At 28.6% G+C, this 27,924-nt stretch overlaps 1 protein-coding gene across 1 annotated transcript; it reads right to left on the bottom strand.

Moving 5' to 3' along the window:
* Positions 1-2,133: 2,133 nt before the first annotated feature.
* LOC111631009 (thioredoxin-related transmembrane protein 2 homolog) lies at positions 2,134-27,123 on the bottom strand. The gene is made up of 8 exons (XM_023375194.1): positions 26,875-27,123; positions 13,197-13,257; positions 11,315-11,434; positions 10,468-10,544; positions 9,729-9,835; positions 7,094-7,159; positions 3,488-3,617; positions 2,134-3,374 (listed from the first exon to the last, which is right to left on the bottom strand). The coding sequence occupies exons 1-8, from the start codon at positions 27,022-27,024 to the stop codon at positions 3,255-3,257; spliced, it is 831 nt and encodes a 276-aa protein (XP_023230962.1). The 5' UTR covers positions 27,025-27,123; the 3' UTR covers positions 2,134-3,254.
* Positions 27,124-27,924: the final 801 nt, after the last annotated feature.

Raw genomic sequence — 27,924 nt, forward strand, 5'->3', positions numbered from 1 at the left:
ACAATGGACTAAACAAAGATGGAAAACAGACATCACAGATCAGTCCCGTAGTAAGTTTTGTTTTTATTAAGTTATGGCAATGCAACAGTTGGGTAATCTGCCTAGGGCAGGGGTCGGCAACCTGCGGCTCGCGAGCCACATGCGGCTCTTTGGATGTGAAGCTGCGACTCTTTAGTTCCATACGCAAATATTTATTTTATAAAAAAAAAAAAAACATTTAAAAATCGTTCTGAATCGATTAACGAGGATTAGGCACCGATTCTATCTCTCAGCCACTTGTACTCGCTTTTCACCGCACCCCTCCCCCGTGACACACGTCGTCAGTCCGTCGGAAGCTCTCGAATGACGCCGTCTCGGATGTTTCTATTATCTAATTTGTTGTGAAAAACACTACTTATATATGAATAAATAGATATTTTTTCTTATGAATAAATAGATTAGTTTTTATCAAAAAACTTTATTTATGCGAGTACTATTTATTGTTGGCAAGAAAAAATTTTGTGGCTCTTTAAAAACTTTGAAATTTTGTAAATTGTAATTTTGGCTCTTCCGACTCAAAAGGTTGCCGACCCCTGGCCTAGGGGAATGCCTTCTGGGAAGTCTTTTTAAGGGTAACTGGTCCCTATTCAGATGTTAGACATGGGAGAAAATGTGAAAAACTCCATGTGGCCAGCCCGTCCTGGTGGTGTGAACCTACAACCGAACTCCCAGTATTCAGGGAACAGAACCACTTGGCCACTGGTAGGTCCCATAGTAAGTAGCTGCCCAAAAATTGTGTCTAACAAAAGTTACAAAGATTAAATGCATTCATAAGAAACTATATACTGTATGACAGAGAAACTGCAATGCAATTTAGAATTGGTAGTGTGTAGTGTAAGAGACGAGAAGTTTGGGATATTGCAATTTGTTCCCTTCAAATTCTTGATCTGACTGGATGTCTGTTCCTGTCCCTCACCACTCGGCCCATTGTGGGCCTAGCTGAACCCATAATGGGTTTGCTAAATGAGGCCTTCTTAGTGCCCAAAGGGCAGAAAGAGTTAAAAAAAAAAAAGCCTGGGCAAACCAATAATGGGTTTGAAAACAAGATCTTTTCAGTGTCTATGGCAGAGTCCTCATGCTATATAGTAAGAATACTTATCTTTAAAACTTTGGCACATGTAAATATTTTTAGACTTTGAATAATAATATTCAAAGAAATGAACTGAATATGCTTTAATTAGAATAAATGTGAAGAAACTAATTGAAAAAAAAAAGACCAGTTGTCAAACCAAAAATATGATTGAAGATAGGTGGTAAACTGAAATTGTATGATTTGTTACATGCCAAAATGATTTCTTCCAACATGCCACAAGCTTGCCACCCCTGGTCTATGAGGTAGAAGAGTAAAAATAATTTAGAAAAGAGAAGATATAAAAATGGTTTAAAGTTATATATTCTAAAACAACGGTTCCCAACCATTTTTGGGTGGCGACCCCTTTTTATAAAAGCCAAGTGTCCCGCAACCACGATACAATTGAAAAAGGCTTTTAATTAAAAAAAAACAACTAAATTAGTTTTTTTAGTATAATTTTATTTTAAATTATGTTTAATAATTAATTTAATGCGATGGTTGAAATTGCATGTTATTAACCAGCCTCAAAATTCGCGGGTGAGTTTTTGTTAACGCCAACCTCATGTCATTCTCAACATTTAATTTATTCCTCTCAAACTCTCAACACGTTTCAACCAACTGTGGCAGAATAGCGTACCTAGATTACACTTATTTTAATTTTAAAAAATTATATGAAATATATTTTTTTAAATTAAAATAAAAACTTCAAGACACTATTAAAAATAAAAATTGCATTATAGTGAATATTTTTTTTAGTTTACTGTATAAGTTGGCGACCCCACAGAAAGCCCGTCGCGACCCCCTTCTGGGTCGCGACCCATAGGTTGGGAACCCGTGTTCTAAAACATCATTTTAGAATCTATTTTTAATTATTCATAAATAAAACAAGTGTAACAAAATTTGTTATTAAAGTAAATTATAATTCTTTTGAAAAATGTGAAATATATCTTTGAATTAACTCATATCGCTGAAAGAAAACAAAAACATAAGACATTTATTTAAATAATAATTTTTACTCTAACAACAGATCAAAAAAAACGAGAGAGAATATGCAAATGAAAATTTAAAAATGTACAGAAAAATTCTAGGAAAATGACATTTGACATTTTAATAAACAAAAGATTTATATTTAGTATAAAATGTAGAAGTTTTGAAATAGTAAATGCATATAACAATAATAATAATTATATAACTTTTAACACCAAAAATGTAATTATACTTTCTCCATTCTTCCAATAAATATAAATGCTGACATTCAAATAATGACATCCTATTAGAAGCATTATTGACCATTTAAGGTACTAACATCTAAAATTTACAGTAATTTATACATGTAAATGTTTTTATTTTAAATAAATTACATGCCTAATAAAAATTATACTTTATGCAATTACACACAGTTAAATTCTAAGATATTTGCAAAGTTCTGATGGATAAACAATTACAAATCATGTAGGATTCAACTTTAAATTATTGGCACTAAAGATTTGGAATCAATCACTATGAAAGAATTTGAGATTCACACACTGATTTCACATTTTCTGATAAGGAATGTCATAACAATTTAAACATTTTTAAAGAAAAATTTCCTGATTACACATACCATGAAATTAGAAAAATTAATATTGAAAAATATATTTGATTGTTAATAAAGCAGAAGATTCAAAATAATTTTTCACAACAAACCACAAACACTATGTACAATACTACATAATATTTCTGAAGTAAAGTATATTTTTAATTTGGTATTTTATTCATTATAAAGCAGATGAAATAAAAAGAAGATTGCTCTGCTTTGATAATATACATCTAAATTTTTAGACAATAAGAAAAAAACAAATAAAACAACTATTATCCTGAATGCAAAACTTTTTAAAAACAATACATTTCAAAAATGAAACAGTTAAATTTATAATCTTTATAGATTTTACTTAGATTTATTGGATTCAAATGAATTTTTATGTAACATTTTTAATTTACTTCAAAACAAAGTATAATTCAGAAAAACTATATCCAGGAGAAAAGAACATTAATTCAATATTTTTAAGAATGATATTTTCCAACTTTAAATTTATTGAAAAATATATTCAAATGATTTGTCATGAATATTTCTGAAATGTATTGCTTTTTGTGTAGTAAAAAATTATTCAGACTTAAGATGATTTTCTTCAATACTCTGTTTTTCATTTTTCTTCTTTTTGGGAGGATTGTTTTTATGTTCTTGATATAAATTATTTAAATCCAAGCCAGATAATATATTTTCCTGAAAAGGTACATATATTGCATTAAGTTTTTCTTACAAAATTAATAATGATATAATATTTTTTCATTAAAAAATATATTACAAAATGTAATTTAGTATCAAATTATACATACTTCTGAAAAGAAAAACTTAATTAACTTTCCATTGTGATCATAAGTTGGCCTCCTGCAAACTTCTTTTCCATTTTTAAAAATAATAACAGTAGGCAGTTGTTTACTGAATGCTGAAGTACTAATACAGTATCTAAAATAATAAAATTTACATTTTTATAAAACTAATTTTAAAAATGTATAAAATATTCTAAACAGTGGAATAAAATCTTTGATTCATTCAATAAAAATTTTAAATTCAACAGTTAACAATGGTAATACTTATAACAAAGTATAGTCAAACTCTATAAATACAAAATTGAAGGAACTTAAATATTTGTACTTTATATTAACAAAGTTTGTATTAATCAAATTTTACAAAAAAATTAATCGTCATACCATCAAATGACCAAGGACAAATTTTCTCACAGTTATTTTTCAGTTTGTTTTATTTTGTTTGGATGTTTAAAAATAAATAAAATTGTGTTGGTCCAAACACAAATTTAAAGATAATTTATTTGCTTGGATTTGAATGAAAATGGCTCATTTTTAATTTTAAAGTTACAAACTAATTACTGTATTTAATATTCTAATTCACTTGTCTTGTTTGTTCCATTATTAAAGCAATTAAAAATAAGAACTATTTTGTAAAACTACAAATTTTTAATTGAAATCTCACAATCCTATTTATTAATTTCCAGTTTCCAATGTGCATGTAACTGTCTTAACTAATTGTTCAGCATTGTCACCAAGTGCCAACTAACTTATAAGTGTGTTATTTTTCAGGTTGGCATATACTGCATTGACAATAAAAATAACATTAACATCATAAGTATTGTGGCTATGTTAAAGTCGAAAAACACACCTCTGGTGGTGATGTATGCGAGACTTTGGAAAAGCTAAAAGCAGTGTACTTTGTCATTGAATTCATGGACTATATGCTTCATATTACATATTAACCAAAATAGTGATCATCATTATCATTGAAATGCCTATGGAACCAAAAATTTACTTCATATTAATGTGGAATTTCCATAAACCAATAACATAATAATGGGGTTTGGCTATATACAGAAGAATAAAGAATGACAAATCATTATGCAACTTACTATAATAGTTTTTCCATTTTTATGTCAAAAAAAAGGTAAGTATTGAAATCAATCACACAAGTTTATTTACATATACTTTGAAGTCATCAAAGTATACAGACAACTCACATTGTTGGAAGAAAAAAGCAATCTTCTAGAAACATTATATTTAATCTTGGAATTTGAGTCTTTCAGGATTTTTAAAGAAAAGAATGCAGCTTCCAAAAATTCAAAAGTTGCCTGTTTTGAAGATATGTGCATGCTCAATGTAGCTCTTTAAAAAAATGGAGTTTTCAAATGGCTTTGTATTTTAAAAATTTGATGTTTACATAAATTATAAAGGTAAACTTGATGACAATCTATTTTACATCAAAATATGCCCTCCACGCAGCCACCAGCAAGTCCATTTCTTTAAAATTGATGGCTGTTCCTCTCTTGAACGCTTTAAATATCTCCAGCTGTTCAAGATATTTTAGGCTGGCCTGGTCCTCACACCGTTGTAGTAATCATGCATTATCAAAGTCTACCCTGACATCGTTGTCAATGACATAAGAATCCAATGCTGTAGTGGAAAGACCTTTTTGAATAAAGTATTTATGTTCCTTCATCTTTGTTTTGAGAAGTGTGGTAGCACCAATATATTTGCCAGGACGGATCATAAATAGGGATAGAATATACATGGAAGAAAACATTCGTTTATAAGAGAATTAATGCTGGTTATAGGTAATTGCTTATTTATTTATTGAATTCTACACCAGTAATATCGTGAGGATTTTTTAAAGAAAATTTTTATTTTGCTATTTATAAAATAATATTAAATAAATAAGATATACAAATTTTGATTCCATAAATTTACAGTGGGTGATCGGTTAATGAACAGTTCAGACAGCAAACAAATCAGATAACAAACACTTTCATGAAAGATTTTTATGTTTGGACAATGAACACTTCACAGAACAAATATAAAAAGAAGCAACATAAAATAATGAATACTGATTGGTTTTCCTTTGTCTCCAGGTAAAATTCAAAACCTTTTGGAGTGCGAAAGACACTCAACCTGATAACAATCAGATATTATTCCTCCAAACTTTGAAATTCTCCATTGTAATTCCAGCTTTTTGTTTACCTTTCTGACAAATAATTTTTTATAGTCTTTGCACTGTTGGGCACTCGTTAAGTTTTGCATCAGTTTTTATTTTCTAAAGGTGAGAGTTTAACTGTTGTATTGGATATTCAATAACGGTTTAACACCAAAATTTCGAATTTCATTCAGGCCTCACATTTACATAATTCTTTCATGCACTAGTCGATTTCTGTTCACTGAATTTTTGTGAGTGCTTTTCTGAACTTTTTATTTCAAAAATACATTGATATTATTATGAAGCCTAAAAAGATTGGAGTGTCAAGAACCATGCTCACCTTAGAAACAAGCAAGAGATAACAGCCAAGGTAGTGAGTGGACAGATGTCTGATAGTGCTAGGCAGTATGGCTCGAACAAGTCTACAGTAGGCACAATCTTAGCTAAGAAAGATATAATCAAGAAGACTCAAGCAGCTAAAGGAGTAATGAAAATCACATCTGAGAAATAAAAATGTGCCATCTAGGAAAAAATGGAGATGCTTTTAGTTCTTATTACATGTAAATAAACATAGTAAGAAAGTATATAATTATTTATTTTTTAGAGTTTCCAGAACGAATTAATCAAATTCTGATAAAAATCTATGGTAAATCAATAATCGGTTAACAAACAAAGTCTTGGAATGGATTATGTTCGTTAACCTATCATCCACTGTACATAAAAATCCCAAAAGGTACAAATATTCTCTTGGAAAATTTTGATATTTCAAAACTTTGTATAGTGGTTGTTTTTAATTATAAAAATACACTAACACCAGCTTTGTTGTATCACAAAAGAATTGAGGCAAAGCTGGAGAGAAAGAGGCGATCCTTACACTTGCAAGCTGTGGAAAAGGAGATCTTTACACTTGCCAACACAAAGAGGTGATCCAAGAACAAAGCAATCAACATTGATCGTTTTGTTCGAGTTTTTCTCATTTTTGGTCCCCATTTCTGTTAGGCATGTCTAAATTCCATTAGGCACACTCAATTGTGTCAGGAAGCATGGACATTGTCACTTTAATCCTACAATTTCTTGAAAACAAAGTCACGGGCCTCCTTTTTTCATCATATTTTTGGATTTGTCATTGCAATTAATGGAAAATAGCAATGGTTTATCAAAATTAGTCCATAAAATTTTGAGAATGAACACAATTCTGTAAACTGCACAGAAGCTTCACTAATGCTCCGCTTCAATTATATTCAAAAAATAAATATCTAGTAAATAAAACATACATAATTCAAAAATTTTTAAACATTTTTATTTTAAAATAATAAAATTTCAAATTTATTTTGGCTTGAAAGTAAAAGTTGTCTTAAATTTGATTTGAGATAAATTATGATAAATTTGTTCTCTAACTTTATTGTAATGTTCCATTCTATTAATTTGTAAAGACAGATTTAATAAAAGTTTTTCATGCTTACCTTGTTGCAATTTCTGGATATCTTGTAACATCAAGTTTTCCAAATTTCAAATTGCTCAAAGAATACCTAATAGACAAATATTTATAAATAAAAATTAATTGTATGGAAATAGAATTTACCTAAGGTATACATCAAATGCCAGTTTGTCAAAAACTGTTTTGATAAATCCTTAATGTTTACTGTAAATGACATACTGATAAAGCTTAATAATAATCTAAGTTATATCTAGACCATCATAGATAAATTTGTATTACAACAGAGAAATACATAAATTATTAAATGTTACTTATCTATTTTTTTCTGTTAATATTATTATTCAGGTATAAATTTTTAAAAAATAAAATTTCATTTCCATTTAGAATTAACTAAGTAATTCTAATTTTTAAAATATTAGTCATTAATTTTTAAGATTTACTACTTGTAAAATAATTATGGAACTGAAAATAGTTAAGTGTACAAGAGCAAAATAAATCTACCATTGAAACTACTGGTTCAATAATACATGACAAATTCAAATGATTTCTACAAAAATATGATAATATAATGAACAGGAGGGGGCACTGTTGGAAACTGAAGTAAGTAAAACTTTTTGTGACAAAGAAAGAATTAAAACTGCAGACAGATTTTTTGATTCCAAAGAAAATAGAATAGAGTTGTAGTTGTAAATTAATTTTTATTTTGTTGCCTATTGCTGGAATGGAGCCAAGCACACAACTTTTTATGAAATCACCTAAAGCACAACCTTTATTGACTAAAAATAAGCCAACTACCACAGAGGTATTTCAGGAGAATTGGATTATTTCAGGAAACCAAACTGATTTTTATTCAGAAATGGATTTTGTTCTTTTTTAAGAACATATCAGTATTCAGTTTCATTTTCCAAAATGTAATTACACATTCTATTTTAATATTAAAATTCTGAAATATGAAATTTTCTCTTAACTCTTTAAACACAAAATTGGCCAAAATCAGCTTAATTCATTCCATACAAAATTAGCCAAAAGGAAAATAGTTTGACTGGTTTTGCTAAACAAATTCTCCTTGTAGTGTGAGGGATAAAGATATCATCATCTCTCGGTACATTGAAAAAAGTCAGAGCTTAGAGTTAACTAATATTAAATATTTTGAAAATGAGATATTTACATATCTAAAATTTGATAAAATATTATGTTGTAGGTATTAGAATAGTTAATCTTTCAAAAATTCTGTTTTTCAGATGCTACAAAGTCTACATTATGATGTTTTTAGAAGGTTAAGAAAATTAAACTCAAATATGTTAAGCATCCATATAATTACATTTATGGAAATAAATATAAAATATTTTTTTAAAATGTAAAATTTAAATAACACAGTAGCTACTTTGTATGTTATTTATTTTTGTCTAATGTCCTCTACAATATTTATATATTTAGAAAATGATAACAAAAACTATTTTATTATACCAAATAAAAAAATCAGAAAAAGCACCTATTAAAAGTTTATGATAGGATTTTGTGTCTTTAGATAATATGTTGATGAAAGGTTGCAAAATTCTTGTTGCAGACAATATATAACTTACACATCTACATGATCACACCACCAATTTTATTTCAAAATGCTACATATTAAATTTTTAACTTAATAATTTATTTTTGTTTATTTAATTAAAAACTATTTTCTTAGAAGAGCTTTGAGCTAGAATTAATGTATTAGTATAGTAATTTGATAACTGAAAGATTAAAAAAATATAATCATGCCAAATATAATTAATTCAAAAACAAGAATATTAAAAAAGTATTTTACTAAATAAAATGTTTCCAATTACAGGTAACCCCCGTATAACACAGTAGTTACGTTCCAAAAAATTGCCGTGTTATACGAAACAAAGAACTAATACGAAAAGGAGGGTTAGGTTCCAAAAATTAAAAAACATGCTAGTATATTTTCATAATTAAGATAAATATCTTCATTAAAAATTTTTTTAGGTGATACATATTAATATAAATTAAACAATGTTTTCTTCGTCATCACTAAAAACACTATTAATTAACCGAGAGCGTTTTCTTTTTGGCAAGTTATCCTTATCCTCTGAGCATTTTTCTGCATTATCTTCAGATCCATGCTTTACCTTTTGCAAAATGTATGTAATTTTAGATTGCTTGCTTCTAGTTAAAAGGTCTTTATAAATTTCCTTATATGGTGCTAAGCACTTATGAAGAATAAAGCAAGTATGGAATAAGGGAAAAACATTCGGCAACATCAGAAGCAGAAGCGTCGCGATCTGGCAACATTGAAACAAGTTTCGAGAAGGACCACGTGTATCGACAGAAGGCGAGAAGAGAAAATTTACATACTTAAGTACTAATAGTTCACGAAAATAATAATTTTCGTGAACTATTATTACTTAAGTATGTAAAAATTTATTACATTTCCTGTTGTACGAGGGTTTTACCCAATTCTCGAACCGTGTCAGAGTGAATCCGTGCTATAAAAGTACCGTGTTATACGGGGGATGGTACCAATTCTCGAACCGTGTTAGAGCGAATCCGTGCTATAGAAGTGCCGTGTTATACGGGGGTTACCTGTATAAATATTTTATCAGGTCAAATAAAATTATAAAGTAATTACTAATTTTCATGTAAATATCATTTCATACTTGGCTGATAATTCAGCAAATATTGGTGCGAAACTAACACATGATGGATTCCAGGCAGCATAAAAAGTTATTATCCATGTCACATGTTTGTCTTGTTGAAATTCTTCCTATAACATCAGTAACAGAAAAACAATTACTTTTTCTCATTTTATTAAATTACATTTATCACCAAAATATAGTGTATTTATGTAAAGTTAAAAATGCTAAAATCAATAACTGATGCTTAATTTTTAGGTTATAGCCTTTTTCTTAATATTACTTTTATTATGTTTTAAGTTTGAATTATATTTAGATTAGGGAGAAAAATCAAATATAAAAAGTTTATACAACAATTTTAATTATTATTAATACCAAATAACTAACAATTTACAAAAAATTATAAAGTAATTATTTGACTAACTTATTTAATGATAGAGAAATTATTACTACAAATAAATACACTGCATCTGTCAGTAATCTGATTGATAACTTAAAAATAATTTAATAAAGTAATATCTAAAGCATTATTAAACAACAAAAGTTTTTAATTTTAAGCATTTATATATAACTTTTATAAAATTCTTAATATATAATATATTTGTTACAAGAAATTAAGAAACAAGAAAAATCTTTTAATAATTGAATAAAATTTTATCAATACATTAAAACTCAAAAGTGAAATTTTAAACTTTATATATTGATATTAACTATTAGTACTTTTATGACATTTGAAAATGTTCTAAGTTCAATTACAACTTACCTCTAAAAGTGGACCATGAAAATATACAATGTTATCAGGTCCCTGATAAGTTGGTTCAGGCAATAACAATAGATGTACTGAAATTATAAACAAGGAAAAATAAGATAAACTACCTTAAAAATATTTATGCCTAGACAATTTTTTCTTAATAAGATTTTGTGTGTGTGTGTGTGTGTGTGTGTGTGAAAGAGAGAGATTTAATGTAATAAAACAAATACAATTACTTATGGTTCTGCAAAAAAAAATGTAATCTTAATTTTACCTTCTTTGAAATATTAAAAATTTTATTCATGAAATGTTTATGAAGAGTTCAAGCTAATTTCACTGTTATATAATAAGTTAAAGTTCTAATCTGTATATCTGTCAAACTAGTTTAATTGAAATCTTGGCAAAAAAATTTTTGCACACTGTTTCCAAACAAACTAAACCATCTCAAATAGATCCAATTTGAGTTCTACCAAAAGGATGGTCTAATTAAAAATTCTACAAGTATGATAAAAATTATTTCATTCTTGTATCATTCATTTTCTTTAATTTTTTTAACTAATACATATATTTAGATTATAGATGCATTAAATAGATTCCTTATAAATTTAGAAACTAAATGTTTTATCATCATCATCATCATAAAGAGATGAAATACAGGGAGTCCACAAAATCTGGGTACATAAGGATTAACACATACTTTTAAAACAAAATAATTTTTGTTTTAAAAGTATGTGTTACTCTTAAAGTTTGGATTTAATATTTTGTATGAAATAATGAAGTAAACTAAATTAATTACTATTAAAAATTTCTATTTATATTAATAAATAATTAACTACTTTTTATGTAAAGCATAACTTACACAAACATAATAGTATGTAGATAACACCCATTCGAGGATCAGCATAGAAAAATAGTAGAATATTTGCAATTTTACTATACATACAAGCTGATGATATATATGGCACCATACTTGTAGCACCTGATAAATAAAAATTGTAATTTCAAATAATTAATTAAAAGATCTAATGCAATATGTAAAATTAACTATCTTATCTTTCTTAAAATAAACCATATTAAAATTACATTAATACTGCAAAAACAAATCAATATCTAATTTTTAAAGAATGCTTATAACATACAAACTGGTATAACAAACAATAAAGCAATTCATTTGTATCAACGAATGATCTGCCGGATTAGCAATCAGGCTAATTTAAGACTAGTAAACAATTAAATACAAATAATTTATTTCTAACTATTAAAATTACTATATAGCAGCATAATTGCCTACTTCTAGCCATATTGATTTGTATTTAATTATTTATTTGCCTTAAAATAGCCTGGTGGATAATAAAGCAGATCATTTGGCAATATGCTTACTACTTCAGAAATTTATAAAGATATTACTATCTAACTATTAAAAAAGAAATAATCAAGTTGAAAATGAAAATAATTTAGCAAATTTTAAAAGATATTACTATATATACTGACATGTAAGACAAGGTCCAAATTTCCACCTACATTTTATGCATTTAGCTCATATTGATCATATAATATGAGCTCCCAATTTCTAAATTTACAATTCTAAGCATGAAACTGGGGAAATTCCATATAAATAAAAATTGTTTACATATTGTTAAAAATGATTTAAAAGAAAGCTATGAATTCATAATTCATTGCATTTACTAATACAAGTTTTTATTATCTAATGTGGAAAATACAATGAAAATAAAATATCAATGAGTAATATATTAATTTATATTAATTGGAACATTACATCAATAAGTGACAGAAAAAAAAAGGTGTTTTGATATATCATCTAGTTTGATCATTAGAGTTTAATAATTAGTTTGCATAATTATTGACACCATCAGTTCAAACGTAAAAAATTTTTGGTAATTTCTTGTTTCAGAAGATTCTTGCTTCTTTGTAAATCAGTTTAAAAATTTCAAATCACTTCAATTTGTTATACAAGTAGATTGAAGCAATCTGTTTTATGAAAATTGGCAATGATCTTAGAACAGAGACAAGTTAACCAGAATAAAATTTTTACAGAATAAATAATTATTCTGATTGATCATAATTTTAGGATTCCTATTATATCCAATAGAAAGTGAGTATAGTCAGTCTATTTTGCAGAACTGCAACAGCAATTGTGGAAAAAAATCAATAAAGTTTTGTCAAATACATTTTCTTTAAAAATTGTTATTAATAAAACAAAATATGAGATACATTAATCTAAGATAATATAATTCATTGCATATAAATATTTTTCTTATATTAAAAGACACTTCTATAACAAAACATTCCTAACATTTGTGAATTTTCTGTGTTTTTAATTTAAAACTTTCAAATTTCAAAATCAGCCACATGTAATTCAGAACAATCTCCTTCATTGCAACATATTAAAAATGAAATAAAAATATTTTTAAAAAAATTTTAACAAAGCAAAATTGAATTATTGTGTTTGTTTAACTCAATCATTTAGAATTATTTTCAATAGTAAGGAGCTGAAAATGGATTAAATATTTACTCTCTATTAAATTGTTTAATTCTCTCAATAATAATTCTAATTATTCAGCAACACTAAAGACCACTGTGTCACCAATTTGCTAACATGCACTAAATAGATTCAAATAAAAACAATTATGTAAAGTTTAAATTACACTAATCTGTTTATAACTTAAATTCAAATTTATTATTAATTTACAAAATATCTTTAACATTTTATCATAACTCACCTTGTTTTCTTGTTTTAAAAACTAAAATAATAGCCAGAAAGGTGAGAATCTCTGAATCCCTCTAAAATAAAAAAAAACTATTAATTTAATATCAATTAAATTAATGCTTGTATATTCCATTACAAAAAAATATGAACTTATATGAAATGAATAAAAGTATGACAACATATTCATTATTATTAAAGTTTGCATCTACTTAAAGTACACAACCTCATGTAATCAAACTGTAATAGTTAGATTTTGCTCAAGCCATGACTTATACTGTACTTAGTATTACAATATAGAGGGTGCTTCACAGCCTCTCCACAAAGTTTTTTTGAATAACTTTTGAACCGCACTATTTTCAGCCTCAATTTTTTGTAGGTGGCACTTTGAGCAAAAAAGGAATTGCTTCTATCACAAAAGCACATTGCTACAAAACATTTGATTTTTCCGTAAAAGCCTTGCCTGGCCACCTTACAGTCCTGATTTGAGTCCACTAGACTTCTTTCTTTGGAGATACATGAAGGACCAGGTGTTCAAGAATAACCCTATCACCCTTAGTCAGATGAGAGAAAGCATCAAGAGCATCATGAAGGGCATCTCAGATCAGACCTGTAGTAATGTGATTGCTAATTTCCAAGAAAGACTGCGCTACTGCATCTTGACAGAGGGCAGACATTTTGAAAATATCTTGCATTAATTTCCTTTTTCATCTTTATCTTTGCTGAAAATTTCATTAAAAAGTTTGAATTTTCAAAAAAGTTATTCAAAAAAAAACTTTGGGAAGAGGCTATGAAACACCCTGTATATAAATCACTGCTTGAGCAAAATCTATCATCAGACTATTTGGGACTCTTCTGTTCTATCATCAGACCCTATAATATTGAAAATGGAAAATTAGAATAAGATCATCATCTGTAAGAATAGGAATCTACAGATATTATTTGAATTTTCTGTTGTCAACGTTAAAGAGTCTAATAATAGAACAGAAGAGTCCCAAAAATGTTTTATCCAATAAAAATTTTTGACTCTAATCAGTTTAGCATTTGCATTTTTTCCCCCTTGATGTTGTCATGGAATCAGTATGCTCTGAAATTAATAAACTTAACATTATAATAAATCCTGTACATTGTCTCGTAATGTATAAGTATGAATAAATTATTATTATTATTATTGTTATGTTATAATGTACATTGAGTGATTTATGCCATAAAAACATGCATTAAAAATATAAAAAGAAATTTAAAACAGGAACCAAACTTTAATCAATCAAAACACTATGCAATGTAACTGATCGAGTTAATTAATGTTGACTTATTGATTAAATTTTTTAGTGCACTCTGTTGTGTATTAAAAAAAGTTCAAAATTTTTTTTCACAAATTAAAAGACAAAGTCGTTCTAAAAATATATATTTCAGACGATTACCATTTTTACAGTGTGTTCTAGAACAAAGTACAGACAGCTGGACCTTCCTTTTTAGGCTACACAACTGCCTATATTTAAAAAGTTCCTTAAAAACACAAAAAAACCAGTAAATTCGTCACCAGAGGGATATCGGCATAATCTACATTTGTCAGCGCTAATCCTCAGTAGATAAAGAGCCAGAAACCCAATGGATAAGGATGAAGTAACAAGATGTCGTAAGATTTACCATTCCAATTTTAAAGAAGATTTTTTCTTAATATTTACTGGTTTTTTTGTGTTTTTAAGGAACTTTTTAAATATAGGCAGTTGTGTATCCTAAAAAGGAAGGTCCAGCTGTCTGTACTTTGTTCTAGAACACTCTGTAAAAATGGTAATCGTCTGAAATATATATTTTTAGAACGACTTTGTCTTTTAATTTGTGAAAAATAATTTATTCATCTGACGGAAATTCAAAATTTTTCTTTTACAACAAAGTTTGTCTGTTTAACTGAGGACCTACAGTACTATCTAAAAATTGTTACATACAAATGATACTCAACATAAAAAGATCTAAACTATATAAATGCAACAGAAAAACAGATTTTAAGAATTATTATTATTATTATTATTATTAGAGTAAGATAATCAGATTATTTCTTAAAATCTTACTCTAATAATAAAAGTAAATGGAATTTGTTAACAACAAATAACAACACTCCATCATAAATATGTAGTTTATAAATATTGTTAGTAAACCACTTCAAAAAATCTAGCAATGAATTGCATAACTTTCCCAGCTTTTATGAGATTTTATTTAAAAAATAACATTTGTATTATTAATCAAAATAAATATCTAAAATTATATGTTGTGCTATCTGTTATGAGATTTTGTTACAAAAACTTTATAGTTAAACAATTTGATATAAATATATCATGAGAATAAATAAAATGATTAATTTCAAATGATTGTAAACATTATTTATATTGAAAATGACTTTTTTCATCATTATATAAATAATAGTTTATATATAAAGTCAATGAAAGATTAGGCTAAAAAACATTTATGCTTATTGTTTTAAAGTTTCATAATATATTTCTAACTAATTTTATTACTTTTAAGTTTTAAAACTTTTTTAATAAAAGAAAAGCAAAATTGTAAAAAAAAGTGAAAAAATTATATTCATTTCATTTTAAAAATGAGACAGTATTTGGATGATTAACTCTTCCAAAGGTTAGAATTTTATCAGTAGCCAACAGGAGTAGGAAATAAATCATTTCTTTTATTCAATAATATTTATAATCTTTATTTTTATTTTTTAATGAGAAATAATTTAACTTGTCTCCGAAAAATTTTTTAAACAACATAGTTGAAAAATGAAGACTCTGCTGCATTTTATTTTCTTTCATTGATTTCTTGACAGATTACAAAAATTTTAAGCAGTATTTTAGTGTTCTTGAGCAAGGGTTACCAAACTACGGTCTGTGAGGTCAGTTCATCCAGCCCACCACTGCACTTTGCCACAAATGTGCTAAAATGTAACTATTTATATGGAAATATCATAGATTGTAGATAAATTTACTATGCAGAAAAAATTAAAATAAGTGTAAGTAAAAATGCCAAAATTGGTCCAATCTGATTTTTGTATCTGACAATAATATAATATTTAGGAAAATCAGCAAAATAAAAAATTTGATGACTTTTTGCGATACTGAATATAACAGCGCTTTTCATGTACCTTCAATGAAGTTTCCAACAAAAGCAATTACAAGCTTGCTGTAGCAATTGTGTTTGTGTAATGATAAATATATTGGTTATCTTTATTATTGTGTATTCAATATACTGTATTGAACAAAATGGTTATGCGGCCTATGCTCATCATTCTCTCAGTTATCTGGCCCACTGTGAAAAAAGTTTGGCAACCCCAGTTCTAGAGAATGATTTACAACCTTTGGGAGAATATAATTTAATGATTCAAAATATAATTCTAGTAACTAAATATCAATAATGAATATTAAAATTGTTTATTATATTTTATTTTAAATTATATTCAGAAATATTCAAATATTTTTTNTTTTCAGACGATTACCATTTTTACAGTGTGTTCTAGAACAAAGTACAGACAGCTGGACCTTCCTTTTTAGGCTACACAACTGCCTATATTTAAAAAGTTCCTTAAAAACACAAAAAAACCAGTAAATTCGTCACCAGAGGGATATCGGCATAATCTACATTTGTCAGCGCTAATCCTCAGTAGATAAAGAGCCAGAAACCCAATGGATAAGGATGAAGTAACAAGATGTCGTAAGATTTACCATTCCAATTTTAAAGAAGATTTTTTCTTAATATTTACTGGTTTTTTTGTGTTTTTAAGGAACTTTTTAAATATAGGCAGTTGTGTATCCTAAAAAGGAAGGTCCAGCTGTCTGTACTTTGTTCTAGAACACTCTGTAAAAATGGTAATCGTCTGAAATATATATTTTTAGAACGACTTTGTCTTTTAATTTGTGAAAAATAATTTATTCATCTGACGGAAATTCAAAATTTTTCTTTTACAACAAAGTTTGTCTGTTTAACTGAGGACCTACAGTACTATCTAAAAATTGTTACATACAAATGATACTCAACATAAAAAGATCTAAACTATATAAATGCAACAGAAAAACAGATTTTAAGAATTATTATTATTATTATTATTATTAGAGTAAGATAATCAGATTATTTCTTAAAATCTTACTCTAATAATAAAAGTAAATGGAATTTGTTAACAACAAATAACAACACTCCATCATAAATATGTAGTTTATAAATATTGTTAGTAAACCACTTCAAAAAATCTAGCAATGAATTGCATAACTTTCCCAGCTTTTATGAGATTTTATTTAAAAAATAACATTTGTATTATTAATCAAAATAAATATCTAAAATTATATGTTGTGCTATCTGTTATGAGATTTTGTTACAAAAACTTTATAGTTAAACAATTTGATATAAATATATCATGAGAATAAATAAAATGATTAATTTCAAATGATTGTAAACATTATTTATATTGAAAATGACTTTTTTCATCATTATATAAATAATAGTTTATATATAAAGTCAATGAAAGATTAGGCTAAAAAACATTTATGCTTATTGTTTTAAAGTTTCATAATATATTTCTAACTAATTTTATTACTTTTAAGTTTTAAAACTTTTTTAATAAAAGAAAAGCAAAATTGTAAAAAAAAGTGAAAAAATTATATTCATTTCATTTTAAAAATGAGACAGTATTTGGATGATTAACTCTTCCAAAGGTTAGAATTTTATCAGTAGCCAACAGGAGTAGGAAATAAATCATTTCTTTTATTCAATAATATTTATAATCTTTATTTTTATTTTTTAATGAGAAATAATTTAACTTGTCTCCGAAAAATTTTTTAAACAACATAGTTGAAAAATGAAGACTCTGCTGCATTTTATTTTCTTTCATTGATTTCTTGACAGATTACAAAAATTTTAAGCAGTATTTTAGTGTTCTTGAGCAAGGGTTACCAAACTACGGTCTGTGAGGTCAGTTCATCCAGCCCACCACTGCACTTTGCCACAAATGTGCTAAAATGTAACTATTTATATGGAAATATCATAGATTGTAGATAAATTTACTATGCAGAAAAAATTAAAATAAGTGTAAGTAAAAATGCCAAAATTGGTCCAATCTGATTTTTGTATCTGACAATAATATAATATTTAGGAAAATCAGCAAAATAAAAAATTTGATGACTTTTTGCGATACTGAATATAACAGCGCTTTTCATGTACCTTCAATGAAGTTTCCAACAAAAGCAATTACAAGCTTGCTGTAGCAATTGTGTTTGTGTAATGATAAATATATTGGTTATCTTTATTATTGTGTATTCAATATACTGTATTGAACAAAATGGTTATGCGGCCTATGCTCATCATTCTCTCAGTTATCTGGCCCACTGTGAAAAAAGTTTGGCAACCCCAGTTCTAGAGAATGATTTACAACCTTTGGGAGAATATAATTTAATGATTCAAAATATAATTCTAGTAACTAAATATCAATAATGAATATTAAAATTGTTTATTATATTTTATTTTAAATTATATTCAGAAATATTCAAATATTTTTTTGCTTAAATATAAATTATTATTAGATAATTTTTATCTACATAATTTAAGTATTAGTTGATAGTCAAAATATTAAAGCATTCTTCACATTATCCATTAGAATTATACTACTTTGGATTTAATAATTACTAATTTAAAAACTATTTCTAATTTTATATATATTAATTTAAAAACAGTCTTATTATTACACAGGATGTTCAGAAAGTCACTGTGCACTTATATATTTATTAATAGACATGTTTCAATATGGAATACAGGAGGTAAATATGAATGACAATTACAAACAAGTAAAATGGCAAAGTCATTTTTGAGATGAGACTATTTTGGAAAGCGTGAGTAACTCAAGCACAAATCTCGCACTTGCACCTGTTTGTAGAAACAGTCTCAGATGTAAGGAACTGAGTCTGAGCGTTATTTTTATTTAATTTTTATTTTACTTTTTATTCTATTTTTGTTTGGGATTTATGTTTAGTTAGGACGAAGGTTTCCTCACCACTCACCTTAATCACTAAAACAGAAGAAAGAAAAACCAACTCACCAACGAGACGAAGCGCCATAGGGAAACTAATGCGCACTTGCGCTCCCAGGCAGAAGTTTTGAAAAGAAGTTGCACAGTACGAAAAGGGGGGACACCCCACAAGCACTAAATAGGAAATTTGCTACATCTTAAATTAAACATCCTGAAAAATGTAATAAAGAATAATGTAAAAGGTTAGCGAGAATTTTCGGAAACCAGGCTGCCAGGAAAAGAATGAAAATTAAATGTTAGATGTAAGTATGTAAATGAGGGGAGTGATTCCAGACAGAATTTTGACGTCACTTCAGAGTATAAAGCCAGTACAAGTCAAGAGAAGATGATTGAGGTGAGCTCCAGATAGCAGCGAACAAAGTGAAGTTCAGAAGCGATCGAGGCGATTTCCAAAGTGATAGAAGTTATTTCCCAAGAGAGAGGGATCGAGAGTGAATTTTGAGAATAGAGAAAGGAAGGTGGATTAAAGGATAAAGGTTCCTTGTATTGAGGTAACGGTTAGGATCTTAGTTTTGTAAGAATTGTTGAGCCTAGGTTAAGTGATTGAGATTGTAGAGTTCCAAAAGGGAATAGTTCTAAGTTAGTAAATAGATTGCATTATTTTGTCGGGTTGTTTGAATTGTTAATTTATCATTGAATAAATTGTTTTTGCTTGTTACTAATTTTGTAAATAGTCCTTACTTGAGTTAATATTAAATATTTGATTTCTTACTGACCTTATACACAGTTATTTCGGTGCATGCGTAAGTCCAGGCCTGGCATACTAACCGCAAACCTGCGTAAAGTACCTGTTAGATTAACGGATGTTTTACCGGCACAAAGTTCCGTGTCGTTGAACACAATTCTCTAAAGTTAATTAGTACTTTACAAGCATATCATATTTTCTTTTGACCTGGTTCTCAGTCTCCTGACTAACTACAAGTTTATTTTATGTGCACATGATTTAGACACCAAATACTCTGGGCCAAATTGCAACTTCTGACATGTACTCCTTCGTACCTCTAAGGTGTGCAGCCATTTACAGCAGTGCAATTTTAGAGACAAGACATAGTCTTGTCAACAATGTTGAAAGTGACTGCCATTAGCCTCAACACAAGCTTGGATCCTTCTTATTTTTTTCTAACCACCACTATCAGATGCTTGCTTGAAAGACTGAATGAATGCTATTATCACTGCTTTTAAGTCATCCAGCATGCACGGACGATCTTGATACACTGCAGATTTTGCTGTTCCCTATAGATAAAAGTTTAGTGGATTTAGATCTGATGAGCATAGGGGCAACACTTCTTTTGAAATAATGCAAAAATATGATTAGAAAAGTGCACGGTGACTTTCCAAACACCTTGTAGTATTAAGTGTATTTCATGTATATATGAAACAATTAATTCTTTTCTCAAGAACTGAAATGCAAATTAGACAATTAAATACTGAGAATATAAGTTAAATGCAAGATTATTATTGTTCTAGTTGTACTAGCTACTTGGTTAATTTGTACTAATAAAAAATTAACAATATCTATTTCAAACTATATATTAGGTTATTTATTACACAAAAATATTAATATATATGTAATATATGTTCTTCATTTAATTCTTTCATCTTTATTTTTAGCTTTTAATAATGTTGCCAATATTTGCCAATTATTTGACTTTAACAGCTAATGATGACAGTTTTGATATCTGATAGATTGCTAATCACATATTCTAAGTAAATGTATGTAAATATAAACTACAAATAAGATGAGAAAAATACTTAATTTATCAATATAAACACTTAATAACTTATCAGAAAATTTAGCATTACTAATTAGGAATAAGCATAAAATTGCTTGAGAAAACAAATCATACAGGAACACACAATGAAGATAGATACACAGACTTCATTAATTCTGGAGGATATGCATTTAGGACATGTCCCTCATTGGTCCTCTTAAAATAAAGAGAACTGATGAGGGACATATTGTCCTAAATGCATATTTAGTCATTCCTTGCACAGAGGGCTACCAGATTACTTAGTGTGTATAAGCCTAAAGACAATGAACAGAGAGGTTGCAGCCAAAGTTTTCATCTCTAAAATGTGAACGTCGAATGTTAAGTGCTGCCATCTTGTAAGCCTAGAAGTTTGACAATGGCATTTGGAACATCAAGCATGATTCCGATGACATTCCAAATGCCATTGTCAAACTTCTAGGCTTACAAGATGGCAGCACTCAACATTCAACATTCATGTTTTAGAGATGAAAACTTCAGCCACAACCTCTCTAAAAACATGTCTTGTTGCCCTTTGGTATTGATTTTTTCTGGAGCAGCTGGGCAAATAATACATCACAATAACATGCAATACTAAGCACAAAAATGAAATCTGAGTAAATGGGAAAACATGACATGACATGACTAAAATTTCCATGTAAATGGAAGTTCATAAGTAATCCCACTGTAGTGTATGCTGAATAATTGAGAGGCCAATCAGTGAATTAGCAAAAGTGGTCTGTATATATAAATTAACAAATCATTAAAAAATATTTCTCCATATAACTTTCATTATTTGCAAAGATATTTTGAAAAGCATTTGATTGATATTAAGTCAAAAAATATAGAATTTTGCTAAATCTTATATCTTTTGATATGATTTATTATATTACAGTTGTTCAAAAATGATTGGCACCTCTGCATAATTCTAGAAAAGTAGCAGTTTGAAATGTGTGTGTGTGTGAGTGCACGCATGCAGACTACAGAGGCACTAGTTGCTGATAGATGTCGATGCATTGCAAAGAAAAAAGGTGCTAAGTCATTCATGTTGGTGTACAAATGAGTTCATGAACAAGGTGGAGAAAACGTAAAAGCAGGTAGTGATGGACAACAATAAACAGTATGGTTTCTGTGAGGTGAAAGAGTGGTGCATTGGACAGCTATACAAGATTAGCAGTTGTGTGTGGGAACAACATACCAGGTCTCAGAACCAAACTTTGCTGGATATCACAGTTCAAAAGCAGCAAGGATTGTCAAAAAGGCAAAAGCAGTAGGTGGCTGGCAGGTGCATGCAAACCAGGGGCCATCTCTGGTCTCTCGTCTCTCACAAGCCGGTCGCTGATTGGCTAATACAAATGATTAACCAATCAGCGACCAGCTTGTGAGAGATGAGATATCAGAGACAGTGACCAGAATACAACCCCAGATAACATCTAGCACATACCTAACTTGATAATGGAGAACAGGAGGATCACATTTAATGAACTGGAGGATGCAACAGATCTCTCACATGGAATCCCATCATCCATTAGGATTTAAAGATGAAAAAGATCTGTAGACAATGAGTTCCACATTGTCTCACCACTCAGCAGTAGTAGTGGCATATGGAGACATGCCAACAGTTGCTGAATCTGTACAGCACAGATCTGGTCAAGTTCTTTGAGTGTCTGGTCACAGGCAATGAGTCATGGTTCTAGCACAAAATGCTGGAACAAACTCCAGTCCAGGGAGTGAAAACATGCAAGGAGCCTTCAATCTAGGAAGCCATGGCTAGGAATGTTCATCAAAATACAAATGATGACTGAATTCTGGGATCAGAAGGGGATCTTGCTGTTGGCTTGCTCGCCCCCAGTGAGAGCATCAACAATGACCAGTACTAAAAGACATTGCAGAAACTTCATCCCAGGAAATGGGACATGATGTGCTTTTCCTACACAATAATACTTGGCCACATCGGTCACCACAGTGCACAGACATTGTACAACAGAGAATGTAATAAAGTAGCTTATTGTAAATATTTAATTAAAATGCCTCAATGTCCTTGACTTACCCAAATATAAATTTTCGTCTACAAGTATGTATCTTCTAATATCAGGACTTATTATACTGGCTTTACAGATAATGCTACTGTGAAACTCTACAGTGTTTCACAGAAAACAATTTTTTATTTTATTTAATATACCTGATTAATTTAATATACCTAAAAAATTGTTTTCTGTGAAACTCTGTAGCATTATCAGTAAAGCCAGTATAATAAGTCCTGATATTAGAAGATACATACTTGTAGACGAAAATTTATATTATTGTAAATATTTTTAGCATAACTGTAAATTATATTTAACACATTAACTAGATAATAAATATGGTTTTAAACTCAATACTAGAATTATCACTGTTGCACAATGTCATCCAATTGAGTCCCTAAATTTTAGTGTACCATACTGCATCATCCACCATATTTATCAGATCTTGTGCCTAGTAACTATGCTCTGTTTGGCACAATGAAAAAGGCAGTGTGCAGTGAGAAGTTCTCCAACAGCAAGCTTCAGTCAGCTATCCAGAGTTGGTGCCAAAGAATGGTTTGCTGCAGTAATATGAAACTGACTGAATAACAGTAACAGTGCATAGACATTGGTGGAGAATACCTCTAATGTAATGTTCACTTTGTCTTATTAAATGGTTAGTGTGAAGAAAAAGTGTAATGCCAATTATTGTCTTCACTATATTTTTTATTATGAATTTTTAAATGTTGAAATATTTATGGATTAACATATACCAAGTTTTTACATAAATCATGTTTTTTATTTTTTGTTATTTTTTTGGTTTTAACTGTACTTCACTGTTGGGATTTTCATGAATTAAGGGTGGATATCATCTGCTGTCTGGCAATTTCAAATTGTGTATAAAATAAATAAATAATTAAATATAAATAAATTTTTCAATGACATATATAGTGTAACTATCTTTGTTATGAAGATATATAAAAACAGAAAATGTGGAATACAAATGAAAAGTGATCTTTTCAAAATACATAATGAGAGTTTTCCTAATCATTGTATTCTCCAAAAGCATTCATAAAGGCTTACAGTATAAGTAATGAGTGGTAACATGTCTAGAGTTGCTAATCATCTCCCATTGAACTGTATCATTGTCCAATCTTTTTTAAGTACAATTTTAATTGTTTGTTTAACTTTATGCTTTACTAGCAGATGAGCCCGGTGTTGCTCAAACAAAACCGATAGCAAAGATTCAGATCATTAGATTATAGCCGATCTTACCCGTTTTCACCAAGTGCAAGAATTAGGTTCCCCTTCTTCCAAGACTAATTAGAAAATTTTTAGATATCTGCTTACCACACTGGGATAATGATAATTAAGATTCACAGCAACCACTAACCAGTGCGTAGTATCACTAAGTGATAAATAACGAACGTTTTCGTAACCCCTTCTGGGTTCTTCTAGTTTACTAAATTCAAAAAATAAGTTGGATCTTCTCGAATCATTCATAAATATAAATTCAAACATTAACACTAAGAGTACGAATAAAGCAAACTTATGTGCATGTGTTTCCCGTGTCAACTTTATATACTACAAGTTCGGACACGTGCACTGCATATCTAGCCAACCATACGACTGTGTTGCGCAATTATCTTATATATGTTCATGTCTTGTCCCTTGCCACCCGCCAACACCAAAAATATAATGCTTACCTGGATGATATCTTTTAATTTATATGAATGTTTAATGGAATAATATACAGCCTATGTCCACCCTGAAGGTCCATTCTAAATATTGACGAAAAAATTTTTGAAATCAGATGAGTAGTTTCGGAGATTACCTCCTACATCCAAACTTACAAACTTTACCTCTTTATAATATTAGTATAGATTATCTCTAAAATATTACCAACAGATGATGATGTACTATTTTATTTTCTTATTCTAAAATAATAGTTTCCTTGTTCTCGCTCACTAGTTTAACATAAAGAGAAAGACTATTCATCAAAGTCAGACAAACAAGTAAAATTTAGGGACTTAATTGAATGATGTGCAACAGTAATAATTCTAGCATTGAGTTTAAAACCATATTTACTCTAGTTAATGTTTTATAATTTAGAGTTATGCAAAAAATATTTACAACAAGCTACTTTATTACATTCTCTGTTGTACAATGTCTATGCAATGTCTTTTCTTTTTTTTTTGTACAAAAAGGTTAGCAACTCTACACACATCTCATGAATTGTTATCAAGCTCACCATATCTAAGTGGTGATAAGCTCAACGAAATTTTCCTAAAGAAACTCAGTAATGACAATACTATACCTTCCTCAATTAGCTATTGATGACTTTAGGAAAAGTCTCAATATCACTAATATCTATGACCAAATTTCAGAATCAATTCTAAATAGTCAATTTCAAAACCATACAAGAGTAATATATCAATGCAAATGACTAATAAAATTTTCTAAATTTTTATGTCATATGCTATATTGCTAAATAAATATGCTAAGAATTTATACCTTAATTTTTATCATTAATCAAAATTTGAATCAATTGTCCTAATTATTTTTTAAACATATATAATGTTAAATTATAATTTCAGAATATATTTTGAACTCATGGGCATCTGCAAAAAATTTCCTAGGAAACAAATCTTGGAGAGAAATAATTGCATCAATAAATTTTAATTTTATTTATTTAATTTTTTAGGTTTTTTCACATACAGATTATAAAATTTAGCAGTGGAATGCCATCCATGAAAGCACCAGTTCCCTTGTATTTTCTAAAATATAAATCAATATTGTGCAATTATTTTCATATTTTAATATACTTTGAATTAATTAAAATTAATATTTTATTATAAATGCATTATGTATCTTATTACAAATTTCTATGCTATATGTGAAAAAATCATATATGCACATTCCCAATGAAAGCGCTCTATTGTGGAATATGGGACAGCTTCCATGGTGAAAATATCTGAATCATGTAGAGCAGCCAGATTATAAGCATTTGTGCATGCACTTTACAGAGCATCAACCTCACAGTTTAGCTGGTGGATGCTATACACCAAAATATCGTATAATACTTCCAATGATTCTATCCTGGGCCAGCACAACTTCCCTATCATCAAATGTCACCATACGCCACTGAAATATAGTATTGCATTGACACAAAAAGACACACAAAGTGCCCCATGGCTGAGGATATAAGGTTACATATCTCAATTACTTTTATGACTATTGTTTATGTACAATTACACCTCTGAATGAGATGGTTGAGACCCTATCAGAGCGAGCTGTTGACCATACTCATAGCAGCAAAGAGGTCAAAGGAACTATCCTTCATGAGATACAGCCCCCCCGAAATCAGCCTACTTCCAGGACACACACATAGACAGTATACCAGTTAATGGTAAAAACTGACCTTTGGAGGCAAATACCTAGAAAAGGGTCACACATATAGGTATGTTTCTATTGACTTTTTTACTCGTACAAGAAAGGACTAACTCCAGAAGGTGGCAAATCCCTCATCCAGAGTTCACATCTTACCATAATTTGTGGAATATTTTACTCGATCCTTGGGAGGGGCAAGTTTCTCATTTTCCCTCCTCTACAGATGCTCATGTTTTAAATAATTGCATAATATCGAGTACTTAAAAATATGTTGTTTACATGTAAAGAGCCAATGTATTTTCGGTTGAATATTAATAGTTACTCCACTGAAAAAATAAATACTTTCTAATAACCTCATTAAGCATTTTCCCAGAATATTAGAATTTAAAAAATATTCATTTTGATCGGAATTTTTAAATAGATCCAATTTTACTTTTATGAATGTAATTATAAATATTATACAAAAATATAGCAATAAAAACTTACAAAATCTAATTCACAACCCGAAGCAGGATGCAAAAATGTACAAAAAGGCTGCATTGTTTTTGTAACGACGTAAGATACAGCCAATATAATATTTGTAATATGATGTAAACACAGAAGCCGTTTGAGATCTTTTATACTGGAAGAAACCATTTTTGTATTGTAATTAAACTCTTCGTTTCCTAATTTCTACTTGCACAAATACAGCAACCGCAACTGCGATTATGGAGCGGACAGTACTGCCAGGTCAAAAATTAAAATTAATATTGTTATCTAATAAAGAATAACTTTTTAAATTAAATTCACAAATAGTTTAAAACACTTTAAAAAATTAATAATTTATTAATTTCCAGTTTTTTGTAGTTGCATTTCATAAATAAAAATTCGCACAGTCTTTCATGCCGATAACGATGACCTGATCACTATGCGATTAAACCTGAGTCTATTGGTATGACCATGACATTTACACCGATCCGATTTCAGAATCAGTAAAAAATGACTGACTAAATTTTGGTTATTGTTTTAAAATTTATTTATTTATTGATATATAAATTGATGATATTATATTGACGTGTTAATAAAATTGCTCTATTCAAAGATTGATTCTACAAGCAAACATTAAAAGCAGACAAAACCGGAAACAGTTTCCGAAAATCGGGAACATCTGGTAACTCTACTATTGATTTAGTATAATATTCTATAGACTATGCTTTATTCTTAAAGTAAAAATTTGCAGTTGAATAATTGTTTCATATAACCGATAACAACATTCAAAAACAAAAATAACACTCACAATGTTACAAGTGTTGTCAGATGTATTAACAGTAATTCCGCACAAGAAAGGTGCATAGCAAATGAAATAATAATATTGGTAGAATCACAAATAAAACGTCCAGTAGTTAGTAGATTTAATAAACTTCTTGAAAAACTATGACTAATATAAGAACAAGGAATCATTCCGTTTCACCTGCTATTATCAAAAATAATCTTTCGAATTATTAAATAAAAAATCATCCATAAAATATATCCATAAAATTTCTGAAAATCCTATTC

Source organism: Centruroides sculpturatus, unplaced genomic scaffold (assembly GCF_000671375.1).
Source record: "Centruroides sculpturatus isolate CEXI.00-Female unplaced genomic scaffold, Cexi_2.0 scaffold682, whole genome shotgun sequence".
In the NCBI taxonomy this organism is placed as follows: domain Eukaryota; kingdom Metazoa; phylum Arthropoda; class Arachnida; order Scorpiones; family Buthidae; genus Centruroides; species Centruroides sculpturatus.

Bases quoted from the DNA above. Each gene is read 5' to 3' on its own strand.
- LOC111631009 (XM_023375194.1), bottom strand. From the start codon at position 27,024: ATGGTTTCTTCCAGTATAAAAGATCTCAAACGGCTTCTGTGTTTACAT. The intron at 9,836-10,467 runs GTAAGTTGTAAT...CTGATGTTATAG, and splicing joins TTCATGGTCCACTTTTAGAG to GAAGAATTTCAACAAGACAA. The intron at 3,375-3,487 runs GTATGTATAATT...GTACCTTTTCAG, and splicing joins TTAAGTTTTTCTTTTCAGAA to GAAAATATATTATCTGGCTT.